This window comes from Pleurodeles waltl, chromosome 12, assembly GCF_031143425.1.
Source record: "Pleurodeles waltl isolate 20211129_DDA chromosome 12, aPleWal1.hap1.20221129, whole genome shotgun sequence".
In the NCBI taxonomy this organism is placed as follows: domain Eukaryota; kingdom Metazoa; phylum Chordata; class Amphibia; order Caudata; family Salamandridae; genus Pleurodeles; species Pleurodeles waltl.
The window spans coordinates 653,286,273-653,311,137 of record NC_090451.1 but is presented as its reverse complement, the minus strand read 5'-3'; the positions used below and the strand labels follow the sequence as shown (position 1 = coordinate 653,311,137).

Below are 24,865 nucleotides of genomic sequence, written 5' to 3'. Positions count from 1 at the left end.
CCCAAAGAACGGGATCAGTGGAAGGACACAAGTACTTGGTCCATCCTCCAAGGGAGGTCAAACAAGAGGACGTGATACAGGCATGACTGGTCAAACGAGAATTACAGTACTGAGACCGAGGCAGAAGCAAACCAATGTTAAGCTATGAGCAGGCTACAAGCCCACTGTGTGTAAACAATATGTCTGTCTAACCGAGACCTAAAAAGTAAGACCTAAACTTTGGCCATTGAGGTGCGATCACGCAGACCTTTCATTCTTCCCCTGGCCACCAAAGTTCATATTTTTATAGGACCCTGTTAAAGCATGTAAGTAACTATGTTCTTCAAATAGGAGAAGGGAGGGCCGCAGGTGAATCTATGAAAAACGAATGCAGAAGAACTGCAGTTACAATTAAGTAGTGTGTTTCTTCTTCAGCACTATATCTTTCACTGATCCAGTCACTTGACTCAAACTAGTTATCAGTACTGACTTAGTAACACAATAGCATCATCTACAGACAAGCACTAAGATTAAGACATCTGCATCAATGAGGACGTGTTAAAAAAAAAAAAAATCCACAAGAGTTTGTGAGATCAGTGGTTCTTAACGTGTGCTCTGGGGACACTTTTGGAGCCCATGACATCTGCTCAGGTGATCCGCGACTGCTTAGAAAATTAAGTAATATTAACAGGTTAATAAAATTTATGTAAATAAGCAAAATAGAATTTTCAAATGTTCTGTAAGGGTGAAGAAATTTGAAATGAGGCTAAAAATCAAGTTGGTATTCTCAGATTGATTTGTAGGAGCAGTGCAAGAGCATCAGAGTATAGTATGGACAAGAGGCAGCCTCGACTGATTTTAGAAAAGCCCAAACCTTCCCTTTAAAATTACATTTTTATCTAATACTTGTCTGACATGAAATAATGAAAATATTTAAGCATTTGTGTATATGTATGGTGAATACTTCTTTATGTTTTTACATATTGTTTTGTAATTCAAATCATTGAAATTGCTTAGGTTGGGGTCCCCAGATTCCAATAATGATTCAGCGGGGGTGTTTGGGTACAGATTCCAGAAACAGGGGCCCAGTCAAAAGGTTAAAAACCACTGTGCTAGAGTATTTCATATGGGGGACTAGCCTCAGCATATTTTACAGCAACAACGTATTTGCAGTTATCTAGGGAAGCACTTTTTTGGTATACTGAACAGCAGAAACAAGAGTGCCAAAATCCCATCTGTGGCAGAGTATCATTCATCAGCTCCTAACTACAAATACATAATTCAAAAAACATTTACCTGGTTATTCACCTGCGAAAAATTAGAAAAAGTTTTTTCAAACATTGCAAGTCTTGCTTATCGCAGGGCTCTCAAGTTACGATCTACTAATGTGAGAGCTGAACACCACCAAGTTGTAACAAATACAGGGGTTAATTTCTGTGATGTTAAAAGTTGAATACCTTTTACAAACATCAGTGACTATTTCAGCTACAAGAAGAACCGATGGCATTATGCAGTATCTGACATGTTGCTGAACATGGATTATGCATTTGATTCAGTGACAATGCTGTAAAAACAATATGTAGGGCAAATAGTGAATGACCTCCGTACAAGATGCAAGAATCCAAAGTCAGCAATAATTAATCAGAAACTTGACCAGCTTCTAGCTGCATGCTTTTCGTTTCTGAACATTTTAAATGTGAAAGTAAAGGATCATCAATCTTGCTTACAAGCTTCTACAAACATTTGGACCTAATCAGATAGAGGGCATTCTGGGAGCATAATACATAGCCTCATATTGTTAAACGTTTCAAATGTGTCTACACTTTTTTTTTACTGGAACCACTGTTAGTAGCGCAGTGCGAGTTTACAATATTGATTTATATCGCTCACCCTAATAATAAAGGCTTCACATTCATGAACCATAAATACAAGTTTGAACAGCATTAACATACGGACACAAATATTACCTCAACTGCAAACGGTTACCTTCCCTTCAAACTGGCAGCCAAAGGGTTTGTGCTACATGGGGTTGGGCCTACTTGTCCCAAGGACAGGATAAACATGAAAACGTGTTGTCCTTGACCACAAACAATATGTCCTGCGCTTTGGGGTATAGGAATTCCACACCCCTGCTGTAGGCTACAATTTTAAACATGTGGACTATTTACATTCAGATTTGAAGATCTTCCCAGTGGAACACACCTCGGGGTACTACTTGAATCCAGAGAAAACTTCTGGATGTCCCATTTAAAAATCACTGCATCCAGATGGACTGAACATCACCGACAATACGACCCGACTACTGCATTTCTCAAGAGATCCCAGGACAGCATTGATTCCACATTTTAAGTCTGTGGTCCAGAAGCCTGTCCATGCCTGGACTGCGCTCTGCGACAGGACCCCTGTCCCTCGCTCATTCCACTGCTACTCCTCCAAGGAACTCCAGGACCTGAACACCTGACCGTGCAACATCTGCTGCTTCACAGTCTCCCCACACACCACCAAGGGACCTTTCAGAGGCTACACTGATGTTTCTCCTGCAACACAAACCTACCGCTCACCAGCCCCCCCATAGCACACACGCAAAAGGCTACAACACTCCCCAAACCTCTTCAGTGCTTCCTGCTCAATGTTCGCTCCTCTTGCAAACACGCCACAAAAGTCTGGGATACCATCAGCACCCTGGTCATGGACATCGCATTCATCCATAGAAACATGGATCAACCATTCCTCATCCCCGACATTGGCACCACTGTCCAAGTCGGTTACAAGATGCTCCATCGGAACCGCATCAACAAACTTGACAGGGGCATCACCATCATTTACCAGGAAGTCATCCACTGCACCACCACGGACTACTACCAAACCACCCTCACGGAACACCTCAGCTTCCAAGTCCAGATCAACGCCAACAACACCATAAGGAGCACCTTAGTACACAGAGCCCCCAGGCACACGACCAGCCTTCTGCAATGCCATCTCCAACCTCACTGCACCCTTTGCCATTGACTCTCTGCAGTATCTCTTACTCGACGACCTCAACTTCTACCTCGAGGGCCCCAACAACGCCAGCTCCTTCGCCCCCTGGAGAACCTCAGCAATATCGGTCTCACCCAACTGATCACCAAGTTCATTCACAAGGCAGGACACATACTTGATGCAATCTTCACGTCCAGCGATCAAATCAAATTCACCCATGTCACGGATCCTATGTGGACTGACCACAACACAGTCCATTTCTCCATTTCTGACACCCATCACTACGTCGCCAAAATCGGCAGCGCTCCCCGCTGCAGCTGGAGCAGGGTCACCAAAGGCCTACCGAAACAAACCCTTCAAACTTCACAACGCGCACTGACGACAGACCTCAACTAGAATGTCAAGAACTTCACCTCCTGGATCACCAATTACGTCGACAAAGTCGCACCACTGAAACATACCAAATTCCCCAACTCCTCCAAACTAGCCAGCTGGTACACCCCAGGGCTCAGACATATCAAATGCAGCTGCTACCGACTCAAGAAAATATGGAGCACAACCAGGGAGCCTTCAGACAGAGCAGCCTTCAAGGAAGCCCTTAACAACTATCACAACCACATCAAACAAACAAAGAGAGCAGACATCACCACCCACATTAACACCATAGCCAACCGCTCCAAGGAACTCTTCAAAATCATGAACAAATTCAGCAATCTAACAGTCATAGAAAACATCATCCACCCATCCCAGGAACTATGCGTTTTTATGTCAAACTACTTCCACAACAAAATCGCCACCATCTACAACATCTTCCACCCCCAACCAGACACCTCTGACCTGGAAAACCTTCTCCAAGCAACACCACCCGACCACACACTCACCACCTGGACCTCAGTCATCACGCGGACCACAGCCATCATCATGGTCTCCGTACACTCAGAAATGTCTAAAAAAAAAAAAAAAAAACCTTCACACTAACTTGCAGCTTTACTGATAAAACTGTATAATGTATTAACAATAATCTGTGAAAATTGTGTTTCAGAAAACATATTTACCATTTGCACATCACCAAGTGAAACGTTCTGATTTTTTTTCATCCTATTAAAATATTTTTTCATCACACAGAAGTACAAAAAATGGTCTTTCACAGCTACTGAAACACTTAGAAATGTTTGAAAATTGACTTAGTTATATAAATGTTGCGTGTTAGGAAAAACCCGATACTCACATCCTTTCATATCACACAGTTCACCTTACAAAAGCCCGGAACTCTGCAGTCACAAGGAAAAGTAATTGCACTGCAAGAAGAAATAAGAATTTGCAATGCAATGGGTCTCGCATTTCTCAGAGTTAGAGCTATTAGCAGTTGTAAACTCCCAACTGGACTTTTCTTGCCTCATTAAATGGAAATAAAATGGAAATAAAACAAGCGCAATCTAAACAAGCGAGTTCGCACTGAGAAAAAGTAGTCTACAAACCAGACAGAAAACAGCGAGTCTCGTATGTTTTCAGTAATTGGTCACTGTGCTCGAGGAGGGCTAACCACCGGAAAAGGCATGATGTATGCATGCCTTCCACTAATGGAAGCAAGCAGATTTTAAAAGGCAGGCCCACAAACCAATGAAAGACACCGACGTGACATGAGCGGGGCACCGAGCCCTTTTCTAACACTACTACAGCGTCTCACAAGCGCATGCTTCGCAGTCTCAACCCTAAAAATAACTTCTGACCTCTGTCTCTAAACACAGAGCAAATGTGACAAGAATAAGATTTAAAGGCATCTTAATTGCTAATTCAATTTCTGACTGAACAGAACACCTGTTATTTGTCAACTCGCCAAAAGGGGTGAGTAGGTTCTAAAAATAACTCTAACTGATGAAATATGACTTGCCATAGTGAGTTGTCAAGTAGATTTTAAGAGCCCTGTACCTCCATCTCCACAGTCTCCTTCCCAGATGGATGCAAGCATGCAGAGGTCAACCCCGCCCCTCGTTAAAAATCCCTCCGCCAATCCCAACAACCTCAAAAATTACAGACCCATCTCCCTGCTACCGTACCCCGCCAAGTGCTTCAAAAAAAGTCAATCAATCAACGGCTCACTGAACACCTACAACAAAACCACCTGCTGGACTTCTTGCAATCAGGATTTCAAGCTAACCACAGTATGGAGACCTCATTGACTGCAGCCACGGACGACATCAGACCCCTCCTCGCCCTCAGTGAAACAGTAGCTCTTATCTTAATGGACCTGTCTGCGGTCTCTCATCACACGCTCCTCAAGAGACTCCACAACATCGATATTCAACATGACGCCCTCAAGTGGATTGCTTCCTTTCTGCCTAGCTGCTCGCAAAGCATACGCCTTTTGCCCTTCAACTCCACACCCAAAACTATCACCTGCGGTATACCCAAGGGATCTTCTCTCAGCCCCACCTTATTCAACATCTATATGACCCCACCTTGCAGACATTATCAGATCCCACGGCATCACCATACTCTCCTATATGGATGACACCCAACTGATCTTATCTCTAAGGACAGCACAACACCAAAAGAAACGTCAACACCACCATGAACAACGTAGTTGTATGGATGAAAGACAGCTGCCTCAAGGTCAACACTGACAAGACAGAGGTCCTCATCTTCAGGAGAAAACGCCAATGTCTGGGACCACAGCTGCAACTCCGGCCGTCGCCCACCCCATCGGACCACACCCGGAACCTCAGCACCATCCTAGACCACCAACTAACCATAAAACATCAAGTGAACTCAGTAGCCTCTTCCTGCTTCTGGATGCTCAGCAGAACCTTCAAATGGCTCCCCACTGATGCAAGAAAAAAACAGTCTCACACGCATCCATCACCAGTAGCCTCGACTACGGCAACGCCATCTACCCTGGGATCTCCTCCCAGTTACTCAAATGTCTAAAGACCCTACAGAACACTTCGTCGAGACTCATCCTGGATCTTCCTAGATGCGTCAACATCCTCTTCTCTCTCTCCCCTCCCCCCCAACTCAGAGTCCTTCATTGGTTCTTGGTCCGGAAGAGGTGCCAATTCAAAGTCCTCACTCTGGCATACAAAACTCTACACAATAAAGGACCGAACTACAGACTGAGGGCCATATGTACAAACGCATTTTCCCAGACACAAAATGGGTAAAACCCTTTGCTACATCTGGCCCTAAATCTCCACACCCCTGCAAGACAGTTACGCTTCGCAACACTGGACCTCGCACATGTCCCCTGCATCCATTGCGCCAGTAGCAGCGGCTGCTCTTTTTCCTACATCACAGCCAAGTCCTGGAATGACATAACTCTGCACCTCAGAATAGCCCCTTCCTTAGCGGTGTTCAAGAAATGGCCCAAGATATGGCTCTTTGGCGGAGATGCAGCACCCTCAGCGCCCAGAGACTTTGGTGTGACAGTTGCCATGCTCTACAAATCTCTGGCTGATTGATAACTGTAATCTTCACTCATGATGCAGTGTCAGCTGTGCAGCGACTGAGTAAACAATCTTGTGGTACCTGCAAATGATGGAAGCCGAAACACGGTAGTGGAAACATTTTTTTCTTTGGTAAGTCCCTCTGCATAAAAAAATATATACATCATTATTTTCTTGGCTCCCAACTGAGGGATGACCTTGAAACTTTCAACAGAGGTGCTGAGATGAATGAACTTTGTTCTGGATGTTTAATAAAGATTTGTGAAACGCCGTCAAAGGTATAAGCAAACCAAAAAAAAATACACCTCCTATGGTAACTAGGTCCTAATTATAACTACACAGGAGCCCAACTGTGAAAAATAGCTATATACAAACACAAACATACATATATTCTTTTTTACAGTAGTGATAGGTCAGAGTTTCCATAGGAATAGCGTTTGTTACACTAATAACTCACTATATATATCTATATCTATATCAACACCCAGTGGTGGTCATCACTGGGTAGTTATAGTTAGGTGTGGTTCTTTTTGTTTTGTTTTTTTTGGAAATGCCTTGGTTGGTTTGCTAATAACTTTCGTGGGGTCTGACAAATCTTCAGAGCAAGCTTTCCAAAAAAGTGCTCTTTTTTGCATAGTTTCTTTAAGAAACATTTCAGGATGATCCCTCAAGTGGGGGTTAAAAAAAAATGGAGGGGGTCCCCAACACTCCAGATTCCCATACGTTTTCCACAGACTTTTGTTTAGGACGTTACACCACAAAAAAATGCTGATCGGAATCACTCCAAATATGCCAGGAGGCTAGATCTTGGTCCAGAACGTATGCTTTGTGATTTGATGTAAATCCGTTCAGTAGTTTTTAAGAAATTTAGGTTAAAATGTATTTGTATATCTGGGCAGTTGGGTTCAAGGGACTCTTGCAACAGTTCAGTGAGTTCAACTGAAAAAGAAAAAAAAAAACAGAGCATTCCGATTGACCGAGGGGACATATTTTCCATTAAGCCTCCTTGCTACTCCAGGAGCGGGCAGCCTGACTGCCTGGCCGCAACATGAAAGGAAACGTTAAAGCAGCCAAATACAGGACTCGGTCCCCTGTGCTGAGATTGTTTTTTGTTATAAAAGTTGTAAGGGGGATGCCCCCCTTCCGACCTTGTTTTTTTTTTTTTTAGGGGAGGGGTGGGGGTTGCCTTGGAAGGGATGGGAGCTACATATACACACACATCTATTACCTGTGGCGGGTGCCTTTAGGTAGTTATAATTATTTTTTTTAATAGATTGAGCAGTTTTTGTTTTGCCAATAACTTTCGCTTTATTTGATGAATCTTCATGAAATATTCAAAACTTATACTTTGGTCAGTTCCGCTGCTGTCTTGGAAGTTTCTGGGTGATCCGTCAAGCAGCGGGTGAGAAAAAAAAAAAAGGGGGGGGGGTAGACACCTTTTCTCCCACATTCTACGTCAATGGGATTTTTCCCATTTGTTTTAACACGACTACAGCCTGAACCACTGAACAGAATTACACCAAATTTGGCAGAAAGCTAGCTCTTGGTCCAGAAAGCGTGCTTCTTAGGTAGAGCCTATGCAGCATGCATGAACTGTCTCTTGATATGTAGCAATCTACTTCTGTGGGCTTTCACCACGCCCATCACTTTCATTTGTTCCTTGGCCTGCCTTTCAAAATCCCCTGGATTTTGAAGGTAAATGCTTTACGTTTGTCCCGCCTTGAGGCTCTTTTGTTACCATCTTGGAGACTGACCCTGTTACATGGATTATTGTACGATCGGCCATATACCTTAGTGTGGCACACTACTTTTTTCTTTTGCCTCTTTGCTCCGTGCTCGTGTCCGTATGTTGTTTCTTCCTCTTCTTTGTTTTTGGCCATGCCACTGTTTCTTTGTGGTGTTTGCGCTCAAAGGCTGAAAAGCGGTTCTATTTTATTTATTTTGTGACGTTTCATATAGTGCAATCTCCATCGGAGGAGAGCTGCACGAGTACCACTTATGTACAAGTTTAGCAGTTTTAAAATATACAAACTAGCGCATTTTTAACAGCAAAGACACAGAAATCCTTAAAGCAGCTCTGCCGGCACAGCGGGAGAGCCGATACAACAATATTCACTGCACTCAGGAAATTCGCCCCATAATGCTTTGCGGGGCATTTCTTTTAGAAAACATTTTGGCCCATAACTCAGCCTGTGGTGGTCCTATGACAATGGGACCAACAACAAAACGTTCAGCGAGACGTGCTCTCTGTCTCCGTCATATCTGAGTCTCCACACTAGGTGGAAGGGGGGAGGGAGCAAAATAGTAACCTCTTCCACCAGTGTCTTTTTAAGCTCTCATGGCTGGAACTTTTGCTTTACGTTTGGGAGTAGTTTGTGTTTTAAGCTCATTATTCGTAATATTATTGCAGTAGGCCTGCTAGGCCTGAACGCGTGCAAGGCACTACACCCTCTAGAGCGCCATTATACGGTTACACCGCATTACTTTGTCATTCTCTTTTCATGTGGTTATGCCCTCTTGGGCTGACTATATGATTACATGACTGTTTCTTCCAAATGCTATTTTTATTGTGGGGTCCACTATGGGCTGTTCTGAGCATAATACTCAAGATACTACAATAGTCGCTGCACTCAGAAACTCGCCTTATAATGCTTTGCAGGGCATTCCTTTTCCAAAATAGTGTTACCCATAACTCACTGTGTGGTGGACCTAGGACAATGGGATCACCATCAAAACGTCCAGTACGACGTGCTCTGTCTGTCTGGGTCATCTCTGGGTCCCCACAATAGGATTGGAGGGGGGGGGGGGGGGGGGGGGTGGGTGGGGGGGGTTCAAAATAATAACCCCTCCCACCATTCTGTGTCTTTTTAAGCTCTTTCATAGCTGGAACTTTTGTTTAACAGCTGGGAGTAGTTTGTGTTTTAAGAGCCTTATTTGTGCAGCCCCTATGTAGGTCCAGGGACTGCCATCCCCCAAGGTTAAATACACTATGTATGCTGGGGGCGCACGCGCACGCCCCCGCCCCCCCCGCAATCCCAGGGACAGCCACCTCCCTGGGACTAAATACACAAGGTACGTGGGGGGTGACACTTCTCCATGGCCTCAATTAAAGAATGAAGTGGGTCCGCTGCAGACCCACAAGCCCTGGGGACCACAACCTCCCTGGGGCAAATAGAATGTTGGAAGGGGGCCGTGTGGCCCACCCTTGAGGAGCCATAGATGTCCTAGGTGCCCACCCCAGGACATAGCTGTTTGCTCTGACTTGGTGGGAGCTTTGTTAGCTCCCACCAAGTCAGAGAAACACTAACTTTCTGCAAGTAAGAGCTGTCAAACAGTTCTCATTTGAAGAAAGTGAAGTTTTTATCTGTTTCCCTGGAAACAAATATGCATGCAGGGAAACAAATGGAAACATTGCTCCAGCAAGCAGGGGTCGCCTATAAGTAGTTATAGTTAGCACCTAGTTTCCATAGGAAAAACATTTTTTGTTTTGCTAATAACTTTGGTGCCGTTTAACAAACCTTCATAAAACTTTCAAAACTAGTGTGTTAGGAAATGCATTTTCGCCATGCACTTTTTCATGGAAACTTTAGGCACTACTATAGCCCAAACCACTTACACCAAGTTTGGCAGAAAACTAATTCTTGGTCCAGAACAAGTGCTGTTTGTAATTTGATGTAAATCTGTTCAGTAGTTTTGGAGTTAAGTAAAAAAAATTAGGTATATCTATAGAGACTCTGATTTGCCACGGATCGAGGTGGATTTGCGGATCCAAGCATGAACAGTAATGCCGTGATTGGCTGGCCGCAACCAGAGAGGAAAAGTTGTGGCCGCCATTTTGTTCACCGGGCAAAATAACATTTTAAAGTGCTAAAAGTAATAGAAGTGGTCAGGGTAGAGGTGCCCATACCCACTGAAAATGATGGAGGGGTCTGTGAGGGATCCCTCATGGGCACAAAATTGTCCAAGAATGTTTTTTTTTTTAGCGCACGAGGATCTGCTCATTTACCTGGATCCTCAAGGATTAGGGTGGATCTGCGGATCCTGACCCCAGAGAGAAAAGAAAAAAAAAAAACACACCCACTCACAGACCAACACACACTCACACATCCACTCACAAACCAATACAGCTACTCACAGACCCACAAAACCACTCATACCCTCTCAGACTCAAAGCCACACACACCCACTCGCAAACCCACTCAAACACCCATACAGTCACTCCCACACCCTCCCACAGACTCACACTGACAGTCACACACATGCACCACATACTCACAAACCCAAACAACCACTCACATACCCAGGTTACAGGGACGTTATAGCTAGGAAAAAGCTTTAAATAAAAACACAGAAAGGAGTGAGCCAACATGGTGGTTGCAATTTGAAGGAGCTCCCACTACCCTGTATCCTGAGGCCCATCCTGCCTGATAGCAGATTCATTTTCCACACCTTCACACCTGAGGGGCCCGGAAGAGCGAGGGACCACCAGGAGCCCCATTTGAGTGCAGAGTTTGCCCGTCGGGGAGTTCGAGGCGCAGGCCGCACCAGCTGTGGTGCGATAGGGCCAGTGCAGAAAGAATTCTATGCGGAGGCCTCGTAGGGCACGGGGTATCGGAAGGAGTGGCGCCTGCCTCCTGTAGCTGTTGCGGTGGCAGCCGCGTGGTCCTGCCATGCCCAGAGTGCACCCCCTGTTGCGTAGGAAGGCCGGCCTGGGAGACTGCGTGTTGCGGAGAAAAGGCCTTGTGCATATGAGTTGCCTGGTCCTTTCACCCCCCCCCCCCCCCCCCCACCCCCCAACACACACACCAAATCGGGCCATGCAAGGCAAAGCTAGACTGGGCGCACTCAAGGGGATGGCTGGTGTCACTGCCAGGGACGACCCGCGCCCTGGAGGACGGAGGGCATAACGATGTGAGGCCAGCCTGGGCCTGACCAGACAGTGGGTGCTGCTGCAGGAGCCCGTGGTGGCCTGGGCGTTGGCACACCAGTGGTGGAGAGTGGACATTGCATCTGTCGTCACGGGGGTTGCCCCCTCCTCTTTTCACCCCTCTCAGAATTATCTGGATTGCCAGACTCCCCAGCTGGAGGCCTAGGCGCGAGCGCTTGTGACGGGGCCTGGGGCTTGCGGACTCTGAGACGACTGACGGTACTACAAACTGAAGGGCTGCGAAGTGGATGGACTCCTACCTCGCTACATCTGGCGGTCGAGGAACGAAGCCGGTAGAGCGCAAGGTCACCTACTGAGAGGTCACGGACGGTCTGAGGTGCTGTGGGTCCCCATACGAGGGGGTCTGCGTTCCTGCCCACCCCATGCTTAGCAGCCCGAAGACCAGCCATCTGTGCCCCTGAGGCTGCCAGGCCTCTGAAAGGGCCTGCATGATACCATTGGCTGGGGTAATTCTCCACCCCCTCCTTTTTGCCGGGGATTTGGCGCCACCTGGCTACTGTGCCCTTGGTACATGTGGCGCGACAGGACCCCTCATACCAAGGTGGAGCAAATAAAAATGGACCACTCTACTATACCCACGGCGACGAGCAGAGGATCAGTGGACGAACAGCTGCACGAAGTAGCAACATCGTCTCCCCCATCGGATATGGCTGTTCTCTTGAAGACAATCGAGGAATCCAGGGAGGCGGTTGAATCCAAGGTTGATGGTGTCCGAACTGATCTCCCTCTGGTACATCAGGATCTCAGACGGGTGGTTGAAAGGGTGACAGAGGCCGCGACACGGATATCCACAACTGAAGATGAAGTGACCACCCTCCAGAAACTAGTCTCTCAACTTACCTCCAAAGTACCTGCACTGGAGCAAAGGGTAAAAGATTCCGAAAATCGTTCATGCAGAAACAACCTCCGCCTGTAGGGCCTGCCGGAAGGAACGGAGGGGGGCAGAATGGAGGAATTAATGGAAACCTGGCTGGGCTCTTGCGTACCAGAGGACAGGCTGCCATGTTGCTTTGTAGCAGAGCGGGTGTTAGCCAAGAGCCCCCCCCACCCCTTTCCGAAGGCTCCTCCCCGGCCTGTGGTGATGCAGATTCTCAATTATAAGGACCGAGTCAATATCCTCTGCTCCCAATCAGACTTACGGTACAGTAATGCGAAAATCGCTTCCACACTCTTTTCTAAAGCTCTGCAGCAGGCATGGGAGTGGGTGGTGGAACAGCAGGGGCTGCATCCCCGGAGTGCGATGGACTCGGACCCTGTAGATGGGCCAGGGAATCTTCCGCTGCAGCCTGCCAGATAGCTTGGGTGCATTGTGCGGGCCCCAGGAGGAGGTGCCCTTCCACCTCCTGTATCAAAGTCCAGCAGCCGAGGTCCGTGTGAATGGAGTTTTATCCCCTCAATTTCTGATTCAGAGGGGAATGCGCCAGGGATGTCCCCTCTCCCCATTGCTATTCGCTCAGGCTATAGAGCCCTTGGCGTGCCTGTTACGCTGTGACCCTCTGATGTGGGGCTGGAGATGGGCGGGGGTGGGGGGGACACACTGGAAGACAAAGTGGTATTATATGCGAATGACATTCTAGCATTCTTGGGCGACCCCTCCCCCCAACCAAACCTCGGGTCCTAGGTGCTTGGAGTTATTAGATTTGTACGGGGAGATCTCCGGGCTTCTTGTCAATGCCAGTAAATCTACCCTACTGGCTGAGACGGGTGACATGGAGGGGCGTTGCAGGTGCCCCAACTACCTGGTACTGAAGAATGCCTTCAAATATCTAGGGGCTCAACTATCATACCTCCCTGAGCTGGCATGGCAACTTAACTTCAGAGGTTTGATCACGGCCTTTGACCGAGATTTACAACGATGGAAGGGTCTGCCCTTAAACCCAATGCGGCGCACCGCTCTTCTCAAAATGATGTGGCTCCCTTGCTATCTTTATGTTTTGGCGAACTTCCCCTATTGTATTCCATGCAAGTTTGAGCTGTATCTTCGCTCCCAGTTTTTTCAGCTCCTCAATTCTGCGCCTTAACTCCCATTGTTGTTGAGCCTTGATTTGATCTATATCTGAATGTATATGGTATGTAAAATTCTCATGTGCGAGTGGCCCTTCCTTCAGAGCCTGTTAAAATGTGTTCCTTTGCTGAGTAAGTTAGGAAATTGGCCAATATTTTGCAAGGGGTGTTGCGGGAATCATTTCCCCTGAATGGATCTCCATGTATCCTCTGAATGTCCCCATCTAAATCCAGATCTTGCCTACCTTTCAGGAGGCCCTCTTTCAAGACCTTGACTACAAACTCATTCAGATTGCCTCAAACCTTACAGCCCTCATGTGGGGCAACTAATGCTGAGGTTTGGGACCTCGGAGCAGAACCAGAAGGACATTCTAGGAGCCTAGAAGGGGTATAGACACCAAACTCGACAACTTGGCCAAAAGAACCAAGACGTTAAAGGAAAATAAGGAAACAGTAAATACAGACCTATCAGGAAACATGCAACAGATAGAGTCCCTAAAGCGATTGAACAGACAACTGACAGATTCAGTGGAAAAACTGGATATGCATTCCAGAAGGAACAATTTAAGAGTTTTTGGGGTTCCTGAGGAGTGTGTTTGACATTTTAACTATATTTGTAGCTGGAATATTAACTAATTTGCACACAGAATCACATTTACAGCCCTACTTACCTGTGTGGGCAGTGTATGGCATGGAAGATTTTCTGGACCTACCCCATAGTGCAGCTGACACCACCAAATCAGTTTCTACTTGATTCAAAATACATGCTGGAGCTAAATTTGTGGCCTTGTGTTTTCAGTTATTGACAGATTCGCAGTAAGGGTTCTGGGATATGGTATACTGAGAACACCTTCACCCTACATATGTTTAAAAATAGATATAGACCTGGCACGCCTGTGGGACGATTCCTTACAGTCTGTTAGAAAGCATGTTTTCTCTATGGCCTTAGTTCAAAGGCTGAACTGGTAACTGTGAGACTCATTCTTCACTAGAGCATTGATTTTCCTTTATTGTATGGTGGCAAATCCTTTGTTGCCAATTCAGGGCTTGCATTGTGGGAAATTATAAATGGATTCCTTTTTTAATCTTTACTGGAATCTGGTTATGCATCTGCATTATCCTCTTCGAATGAAGACGTTCTGGCAACATCAGTATCATCTCCCCTATCCAGAGGTCATGCGCCTCTAAAGTCTTTGTAGTAAGGAGAACAAGGAGCATCTCTGTCATTGGCACTATGGACTGTTTCGGGTGGGGGCATATTTCTCAGGTGATTATATGTTTTCTGATACCAGAACAGGCTTTAAATACACAGGAATTGGAAGAAATACTGGCAGTTGCAGAGTAGATACGTCTCTGAGCTGTAAAACAGAATTGGTAGTGGAAGTGCAGGCCTCTGATAGACGTCCTTTATTGTGGCCTCCAAACTGTTCAACATTTGCAATGGTACTTGCATTATCGATGGAGAAGGCGAACCCCACTCTGCTGTGTACCAGTTTGGTTAATTGAAAACTGTCCGCCCTGCATGGAGAAAACACATTCTTCATGAGAAAACACATTCTTCATACTCTCTATCTGGATCCACATATGGTATATAATCCGATCTGCAAGCCTGGTAGCCCTTCGGTCATCTTCTTGGTACTCTTCCTAACTAAAAATGACTTTAACCTCTGCAAGATTCTGTGACAAATATGGGACAAAACTGTCTTTTTTTTTTTTTTTTTAAAGATAAACTTAAAATACAGACTATTTGTTTTACCAGCACTCTGGATTGTCCGGTTATGTGGAGATGTATTTTCTAACTCCTTCTTAAAGCTACCATTACAAAGTTTAAATCTACATTGTAAAATTCTGGCTGTTCGCAGTTTGAGTGCCGGTTTAGCTTGTAATTTATTTACTACAGATAGAACGCATGTCAGAAATGAAAAGCTTTGGTAAAAAAAATACAAAAAATAAAACCACCGCACTAGTAAAATAGCAAGCACACAGTGGCTACATTTCGATGTCTGCATGTTTTCTGTTTATTTTTGTGGCATATGCCACCGCTTGTTTCAAGAGAGTTAAGAAGACCGACAGTAGAAGAGAAAGAGAGTAAGAAAAAGGGTTAGTGTAACCCTAGATGAGACTAGGCTAAGCCAACCATATACTTCCGATAAAATTAATAAATCACATGTATATAGGATCACTTGAAAAATACAGTTACTGTGCTGCTATGTTCAAATAGCCATGGTAATGGTATGCACCCCAGGCTTTCATTGGACAGCTCCTGGTGCTGATTTAAAGAAGTACAAAGGGGTGGGCTGAAATTTGGACATACTTTAAGAACAGTGTCGGATTCAGATTTGGCCCAGATATGACTCTTGAGGCCATTAGGACCACAGACCCAACACTCCCTACAATTTCACTGAACCTTGTTCCAAAGGGACACAGGATAATAATAGCCAGCTTGCTTTCTCTTTATTGGCCAACCTCTATTTGAAAGCAGGATAACTTAAAAGAATGTATGGAATCTTATTTTTAATTAAGTACTCCAATGGGTATTATTCCTGTCCAGATTAATCACCTAGAGTTCTATTTGCAAGAGAAATATTCAATAGACCTCAAGTTTCTGTGCGCGGTGCCAAGTTACAGGTAGTAAGTGGCATAATAGGCACAGGGCTGATGCAGGTCCATACAGCAGCCAAGGCACCTGCACATTAGAGAAACTAGCCTCACAGTCATAAGTAAAGTCTGTTAGACATGAAGGAAAGAGTAAATCAGGACAGAGAGACTGCCTTTCCCGAAATAGCTTATACAAGGAACACATTGCTGAACACTCAGACCACAAGATACTTATTTGCAGGTCACAGCACCATTAGGAACCAACTTTTTCTTCCCTTTCCTGGCCAAAATTTCTCAACAGGAAAAAAGCACATGAAGCACCCATACAACTGCTTGTTTGAAATCACTTATGAAAGGTGTAAGGAAAGTAGTTTGGAATGTTAGGGCAACTGAAACGTACCTTTGCTTTCTTGGTACCTTCGGTAAAGTATGTAAAAGATGATGGCACTGGCTGGAATACCAAGCCCCAAAGCTACTTTCTGCAGAGTGCTGAGGTTATTCCATGAACTTGTCTTAGTCGACATATTTCAGAAGCATGTGTCTGACCTCTGACCTATAGAGGAAATAAACATACATTTAAACCTTAAAAGAAGATTCACTGATATCCTTTAACTCTAAACAGTAGTTTTCTTGGAAAACAGCAGAATTCCCAAACCTGGTAGGGCAACGATAGCAAATCTGAATTACATCCCTTTTTAATTAACATTCTGATGCTTTAAACATTGATTTAGGCAAAGTGGCCCGCTCTAAATGTAAGATATAAAATATCATAGAACATCATCATTTTAGCTTGATACAGAATTTGAAGAAAAAAAAATACTCACGATATGCCACTTCGAACACTTCACTTTCCACAAAAGTTCAAATGAAGTGAAAACAAAATTAAATTAAAACACCATTCTTAAAACAATTGACGATTAAAAAAAAACAAAAAAAAAAACCTGATGACACAGAATCATCTGTTCCACCGAGTACTGGATTTTCAAAGGGCAGCTACATTTACTTCCCTGCTCTTGAGGTCATACATAAAATAATTTCCCTTTCAATCCAGGTTGCAAAAGATTCCAGGTTTCTGAATTTCTGTTTGGTTCGACAAACAATGCAAGAGTATCAAAAGTGTCAGGGTTATTCAAAAATTTACATTTAAAATAAAGAGACTTCTTTGCACAAGGGGAATGTTATTGTGAATGTTTTATATGATATGGTGTGAGTTGTGTCACTAGCAAGTGGCCTTGTATACATTATTTATCAGACCCTAGTCTCGTCTACAGTGTCCGAGCACTGGCTTGAAGAGAGTTTCAGGACATTATTTTGGTTACTGGAACTTTCAAATACACAGCAGTTGTAAATACAGAGGCCATGTAGATCTTGCACTACTATCAACAACCACAGCTAAAACTAAAACGTGATATCAAGCCAGCCGATGCCCACCTCACATCGTCTTTTTTTTGTACACCGACCCCTAGTGTCTAATGGGCCCTCTGCCCACAAGGGTAGGAAGGTAGCAGGTGAACCCTCCAATCTTACCCAGGTGGGTATGGGAAGATTGGTGATACTGTGTGGTTCCCAGGGTGAGGGCTGCAGTGCAATGCCAGGATGGGCAACTCCACCTCCCGGTCTATCACTTTTGTTAACCCGATGAGCTCGGACCTTCTGTTCAGTGGTCTGATAGTGGAGGTCTTCCCACAGATGGGGGGGTAATGCAAGCCCAACAGAGTCCCAGAGGGAAAAAGTGAGAAAAACAATGGGGAGGGGGCAAAAGGTTAGCTTGGCATCAGGCCACCAACCCCAGGACCAAGCAGAATGGAGGATTCACCCCAGTCTACCAGCCCTTATGCCAAAACAGTACCCAAAGAAATCCCAATTTCCTCATTTGCCGTGGGTGAATGGATGGATTGCTCTGGGTCAGCCAGCAACAAGGGAAACTTACCAACCTAGGGCATTTCTGAAACCTAGAGAACAAGGGAAATCAAAGGTCATGAGGCTTGCATGGATGCCAGCATGTTTTCTTACCCATGTGTGGGTTGACATAGCATGACTCATAGGAATGGACCAAAACTATAACCATATGAAGATATCACTGGGGTGTGGCCAGGCAGCAACCAAAATGGCCTCATTGCTTTGAAGCTCCAGGGAATTCTGCCCCAGTGCATTCGGAATGGCAAACAATCCGCATTCCTAAACATAAGGGGTGCCTTCCCACAACCTCCGCCATGCGCGACCTGCAATGGAGCGGTTTAGGGTATTCGGGAGCACTCCAAGCAGCGGATTGTCACAGAGCAGCCAGAGGCCCCACTCTGACAGGAGCCACAAGTAAACCTGAGGCCTCTGTCAAATGGTCATGGAACTTGGCTTCGTGCTCTCTGGATCTGCCCCTGAACACTTTAGATAAAACACGGAGGGTCCCCACACAACCACTCCCCAGATCACATACCCATGATGACAACTATGTGACCCATAACTATCTTCCCCTCCTCCAGACAGGAAGTTGTTGGAATGTTAGTTTTAGTATGTTTGCATTCATTCACAGTAGAGATCTCTGTATATCCGCAATGTTGGCAGGTTATGAATACACAGTTGGGTTGTGACGACACAATACTGGGAAAGGGCTCGAAAAATCATAAAAATTTTACTAGACCTGCAGGTCGAGTAACTTAAATAATCTACTCGACCTAGCTGTAATGTACTTGACCCGTAAACGGGTCTCAAATTGTGTAATCCTAGGCAAATAGTTTACAATCACCTTTTTCTTAATTCTCACATATGATTTCACCTTCAAATATGTGAGCTCAGCATTTCTGTAGTACAAAAAAAACCTCTTGTTTGATTAAGTAGACTAAAGTTTCCTGCATGCACCACAAGAGTGTAGCCAACATAACTCAGGACTTCTTTTAATTTACTAACAACATTGCCATCAGGGCAGGAGTGTTTCTCAGTTTATATTTAAAAGCTCAATTTTAATAAATATATTACTAAACCATGATGTGGTAACATATTGTCATCTACACATAGTAACTTTCCAAGAAATGTCCAAAAAAACTCTCCACTAACTTGCAGCTTTATTGATAAAACTATGTAATGTGTTAATTTGTGAAAATTGGTTTTCAGAAAACATAGCCTTTGCACATCAACATGTAAAGTATTCTGATTTGTTTTCATCCTATTAAAATATTTTTCATCACACAGAAATATAAGAAAAGGGCTTTCACAACTACTGAAATATATTTTTAAATGTTTGCACAGTTGACTTAGTCATTTAAATGTTGTGTGTTAGGAAAAACCTGACACCCTATATCCTTTTATTTTACATTCTAAGCAGCAGGTCACACAGTTCACCTTGCAAAGTCCTGGAACTCTGCAGTCAGAAGGAAAATTAATTGTAAGAAACACTGACAGTTGACCTCTGCCTGTGAACACAGAGCAAATGTGACATAAGAACAAGATTTAAAGGCATCTTTTATTGCCCCTCCACTTTTCAACTGAACAGAACACCTGTTCAGTGTCAACTCACCAGAAGGGAGGAGTAAGTATTAAAAATAGCTCGACCTGATCAAGTAAGACTCACCAATGTAAGTGGATTTTTCGAGCCCTGTGGGAGGTCAGTGGCAGAATTCTCCTTTTGCTCTTGGAACATCAGGGGCCTCAATTATACCTGTAAGGGAAAGCACGTCTTGCAGTTTCTGACCCGACATGGCACACAGGTTGCCTGATTCCTTAGATTTGTCTCAAACATTCCAATTCCCGATTGGATGCCTAGACACTGATCACAACGTAATGGGTAGAGCTTTTAACATACTACGCAACCTTCTGCTGGATACCACTACTGCCTCCCCCACCGGTAAGCCATGCTCGTTGCTGGTTCTTCTCGATATCTGCGATACCTATTTACTCTGTGACTCCTGGCGTTTAAACAATGCTTCCACCCTGGCATGCACATTTTTCTTCACAGCCCATGACAAGGGAACTCATGTAGATTACTGGCTACTCTCCACCACGCTTGCCCCATAGTTAAACTCTGTTACAAACCTCGCGCGCACACTTTCTGATCACTCTCCATTCCAGATGGTTCTGCGTATTCCTTTTGGTGGGGGCCTGGAGCATCAACTGTGCTTCCCATGCAATACAAGATGAACTATTTGGCTCCAAACTCAAATCGGCAATTGTGGAGTACTTCAAGCTCAACACAGGCTCAAGCTGCCACACAGGCCACCCTCTGGAAGGCCTTAGAGGCCTATATATGAGGGGTGTGCATCTCCAAACACACCGGGGTTCTGAGCGACATACACAATAGCCTAACTCCCATAGGAACCGAGTTGACAAACATTGACCAGGCAGACGCGTACCAACACCATAGACCACAAATGCACCAATGTATTCCACTCTAGGACAAATATCATGACTTGGCTGAGCTCGAGACACTACTTCACAAAGTTTGCCAGAACCGGATGTTATGGGGCAGGGGAGCGACCAGACCGCTCACTGGCCAGGTTGCTCCAACCACATATAGGCAGCTCTTACATTCCGGAGTTAGTAACAGCGGATGGGGAGAAGATAACTGACAACAGTGAAGTCCTTACCACATTGCTCCGGTATAACACAAACCTGTACACCTCTCGCCTGACGGGTGACACTACGAGCCTGGTGGACTATCTTGCAGAGATAGCGATGATCAGGCACACAGATGTCCATAGGCAGATCCTCAGTGAGCCGATTTCGAGCAAGCAGATAGTGCAAGCCATCAACACACTAGACGGGCTGACCTGAATCTTTTATAAAACTTTAACACACATCCTTGCCCCTCACCTGGTTGCCCCTCACCTAGTTGCCATGTATGCAGAAACTCTTGACAAGGTGACACTCCCCCTAACACTGTGAAAAGCGGTGATAACCCTGTTAATGGACCTGCAATATTGTAGCTCCTACCACCCACTGGTGCTAATCAATTTTGATTAGAAGATACTTGCTAAGAATCTATCAAATCATCTATCGCTTTTGATCAACCAGATTATCTCCCCCATCTAGTCCAAGTTCATCCGGCACCACTTCATATCACTAAACTGTGCGTTTTTTTTCAGTGCTGAATCAATTATCCCGACTGTTGTTGCCCTGCTGGATGCAGAGAAGGCCTTTGATTCTTTGGAATCGCCTTTTCTACAAGCTACACTCTTCAAGCTAGGTTTGACCCGCGGCTTCATCTCACTAGTCATGCTTTTATATTCGCAACCTGTGGGCGGAATTGGGCAAAAGGTTCCCTTACTGCTCCTTTCACTGACCCCAGGGCAAATAGACAGGGTTGCCCCCTGTCCCTGCTGCTCTTCATCATTGCCATGGACCCTATGGTGCGGCATCTCCAAGAGAAACATATGCATCATGGCATGCACGTTAAGATGGGCCCCTTACTTCCCTCTATATATGCAGAGGACATTTTATTATTTGTCCACCACCCTGCAGATACCTTAACTTGGAACCTTTGTGAGGTTGTTTGGTGGCTTATCGGGCATACACATTAACTGGCCCACATCCGAGTTGTTCCCCCTCACAGATGCGACAGCACCTTTTATGGGCGAGTTTCCCCTGGTTTGGTATGATGGCCCGGTTAAGTATTTGGGCATTACCCTACATCACGACAAACAGCAGGTAATACGGTTGAACTACGGCCCAGCCATAAACCAACTGAACACTCAGATAGAGCAATGGCTTCATCTCCCACACTCTATGGCGGGTTGCATCGCCATCATAAAAATGGTTGCGCTCCCAGAGTTGGTCTTTGTACCTCTTTTCAAACATACCTATACTCCTCAGTGCCGTTTTTGCTACCTTGAGGAGCCAATTGGGTTGGTAGGCTTCCCCGGGTTGGCTGGGGCACCCTTGAACTCCCATATAATTTAATTGGTTTCGGCGTCCCACATATACCATCTAGCCGCGCAATGTCAGTTTGCCTGCTACTGGTACCATGCAGACACACACCTTCCATATTCCAATCCAGAAATAAACTATGTAGCTTCAACACCTCTATGCTCCCTACTCCCTGTGGGGTTGCCGCTGGACCCCACAGATATCCAGATCCACTACACCACCAGCTAGGCATGGAGGAAACGTATTCAGCTACGGGGGGAATCCTTTATTCCCCAGAATTGCCAATGACAGATAATCACTGGCTTCCCATAACCCAAGAGAATCTGGTCCAGCACACACTGTCAAAACATGCCCTGCACATCTTCGGAGACCTCTTCCCTGGTGGCCATGTTTTCTCCCACGCAGATGATGCTAAGTTCGCAAACACCACTCACACGGGCCACTTCATCCTGAAACGTAGTCACAGTGCCCTATGGGCCCATATTCCTTGCCCCTGAAGACTTCCTTTCCCTGACATTAGTGATCAATAACAGTGAAAGGAGTCAACTGATTTCCAAGTTGTACCACACCAGTGTGGTTCTTCTATTGCAGAGCAAATGGAAACTTGGGGAGCACTGGGAAAACAACCTTGGATGTCCCCTGACTGACAATTTTTTTTTTCCCCGTTTTGCCCACCCGCAAATAGTCTTGCCCAACCACTGCCACAAGCTCATACATTACAAACACCTAAGCAGATCCTATGCTAAGCCTTGCACACTAGCATGAATAGACCCCCACAAGATCCTCCAGCTGCATCAAGTGCCATGTCGATGGGGCCGATTTTGCATACTTGACAAGGACATGCTGTCACATCAAGACCGTTTGGGGCACCCATATTCTCCCGGCTTTCCATCATGATTGGTACTGATCTTGCCCCATACCCATTGCTGGCCCTGATGTGTTATGACTGGGATATACCTAAGGGGGTCCCACAGGTTTACTGCTATTGCACTGTTACTAGCCAAACGATAGATCGCCCTTTACCGAGGAAGCAAACACTCGTGAAAAGTCACAGCCTGGTTAACAAGTCTAACATACTGCAATACTACTAGTGAGCTATATGCTAAGCTGCAGCCCTCAACATCCAAGCTAAAGGACATTTGGCAGACTACCTGTTATCACTTGAGTCCATGGCATCGGTTAGAAGGGAATGGATATTGCTGTCTCCGCATGACACAGGCCTCAAAGCACAGTACCCATGTGCTCCTGACACGGATTACCCCAATATGCACGGAGTTCCTGCCACTTACACATCCCAAGCCTACACCAAGATTCAACCACATAATTGTATCATACTCACTGTCACCAGTGACCTCTATGACACACTGTAATAATGAAACACCCTGCCAGGATGTGCATGTCCATGGGCTGTGTTTGGTTTGTACTATGATAAAATAATAAATAAAATATTTAAAAGACGACATAATTGACATCACAATGTCTAAGTTTTGACCAGTCTCTATTGAGGGCGATCGGCCAACCCCTCCAAGTGCGGTATCATTTTTATCAGAAGATTGGAAACGCTGGATGGTAGGAATTTTTTGGGTCCCAGCTGATTCTAGAAAGGTCATCGTTTTTTGCCAACGTTTTGAATTTGCACTGCATTTTGGGTAAAAAAAAAGCAATGTAGTGTAATCCATACAAGGCACACCACCTTGGACTCTAGTGGTACCTAATTTTCAGAAACATCAGGGATTGGTAAATTTACCGGAGTGCACACGAAGCGTAAATACTACAGTTATCCACTTACAAGAATGAATGAATTTCAAAGGAAAAATATTGATGTTTCCAAATTGTGTTTGGGGCCTTTACTGTTGTGGGTGATATACCCTTATACAAAAGTGTGTGTGTTGGGGGTAACATTTTTCCAGGAAAAGTGTGGAACACACATCCTTGTTATTATCAACTGAATTTCTCTCCATGTTTGGCTTCCAACTGTAAGCATGTATGGAAGAGAAAGCTTATTCTGCAAAAAATGTCCTCTGAATCAAATATTAAGGATAAACCAAAGTGGGAGGTGTACGAAGACTGCTGTGCTGACTATCTAGGGCATATTTAAAAAAATACATAGGTCTTCTTTGTTGATTTTTCATTTATTAGATTTTACCATAAGAATTGATGCATGTTGGTACACAAACAAAGTCATAAGCAATAGCTCCGTTGATGGCTCTGGTGTCATCCGTTTTTGGACAATCAGCAAACTCTACCTATTCCTGTAACCAGAAGAGTCCGACGTATGTTACGGGTTTATTATTTCTGTAAACCTGTTGCTGTGCAAAAAAATACAATGAATACATTGTCACCTATTTGTATTTTGCTTACTTATTTTCATTGTTTTTTTAATCCACCATTCGTTTTTGCAGGAAAACCTTGACAGATCCACACATATAACCCCTAGATAAATTCAGACTTTTGCCTACTGTCCAGAAATGTATATCTTTCTGGGTTCAGTCGTGAGTTTCACAAAATCTGCAAGGAAGAAACCACAAAAATTGTAAAATCTAACTACCACTTACAAAACTGCAAACACTGGGGCAATGTTTTCTTTCTTTCTTACAACTTTACCTGTTCCAGAAAGCTGGCACGAGTGAACTTAGCACAGGAAAGCTTTTGTGGATGGGATTCTTAGAGAGAGGGGGGGGGAAACTTTACACATTTTTTTCCGAGGGAAAAAAAGGAAGGTTACTCCATTATACACAAACTTTTATAGTGCTGGAATAGAGGGGATCCCGCTAGTTACCAGAGCCAGCATCTATTATTTAACTGGAACCGGGCTGGCACCATGAACTGGTTACCGAAATGTCTATGCTTCGCATTCAGAGCAGAAACCTGCATAGAGAAACGGGTGTACTTTACTTCTTGTTCCAGTGAGTCAAAACTGAAATGCCTCACTAAAACGGCCATCGCCACTCATTTTGCTTGTGTTCCCTCCTGGTCTTTTAAGTGATCCACGCTCCAGTTAGCGTCTTTGGCCTGTTTAGAGGGGTAAGATGAGAAGTGGGACAGGTTATTATCTAAG

The 24,865-nt window shown here is 44.9% G+C and overlaps 1 protein-coding gene across 6 annotated transcripts in view; it reads right to left on the bottom strand.

Moving 5' to 3' along the window:
- TDRKH (tudor and KH domain containing) overlaps positions 1–24,865 on the bottom strand; it is a 445,279-nt gene that overhangs the window by 419,340 nt on the left and 1,074 nt on the right. For 4 of the 6 annotated variants that reach the window (XM_069218300.1, XM_069218302.1, XM_069218305.1 and 1 more), the window contains exon 2: positions 16,352–16,504. In XM_069218300.1, coding sequence (XP_069074401.1) covers positions 16,352–16,475 — 124 coding nt within the window. In that variant the 5' untranslated portion in view covers positions 16,476–16,504. Of the gene's footprint in view, positions 1–16,351; positions 16,505–19,516; positions 19,607–24,865 lie in introns of those variants that run through there. The other 2 variants (XM_069218301.1, XM_069218304.1) reach the window with 1 other exon arrangement.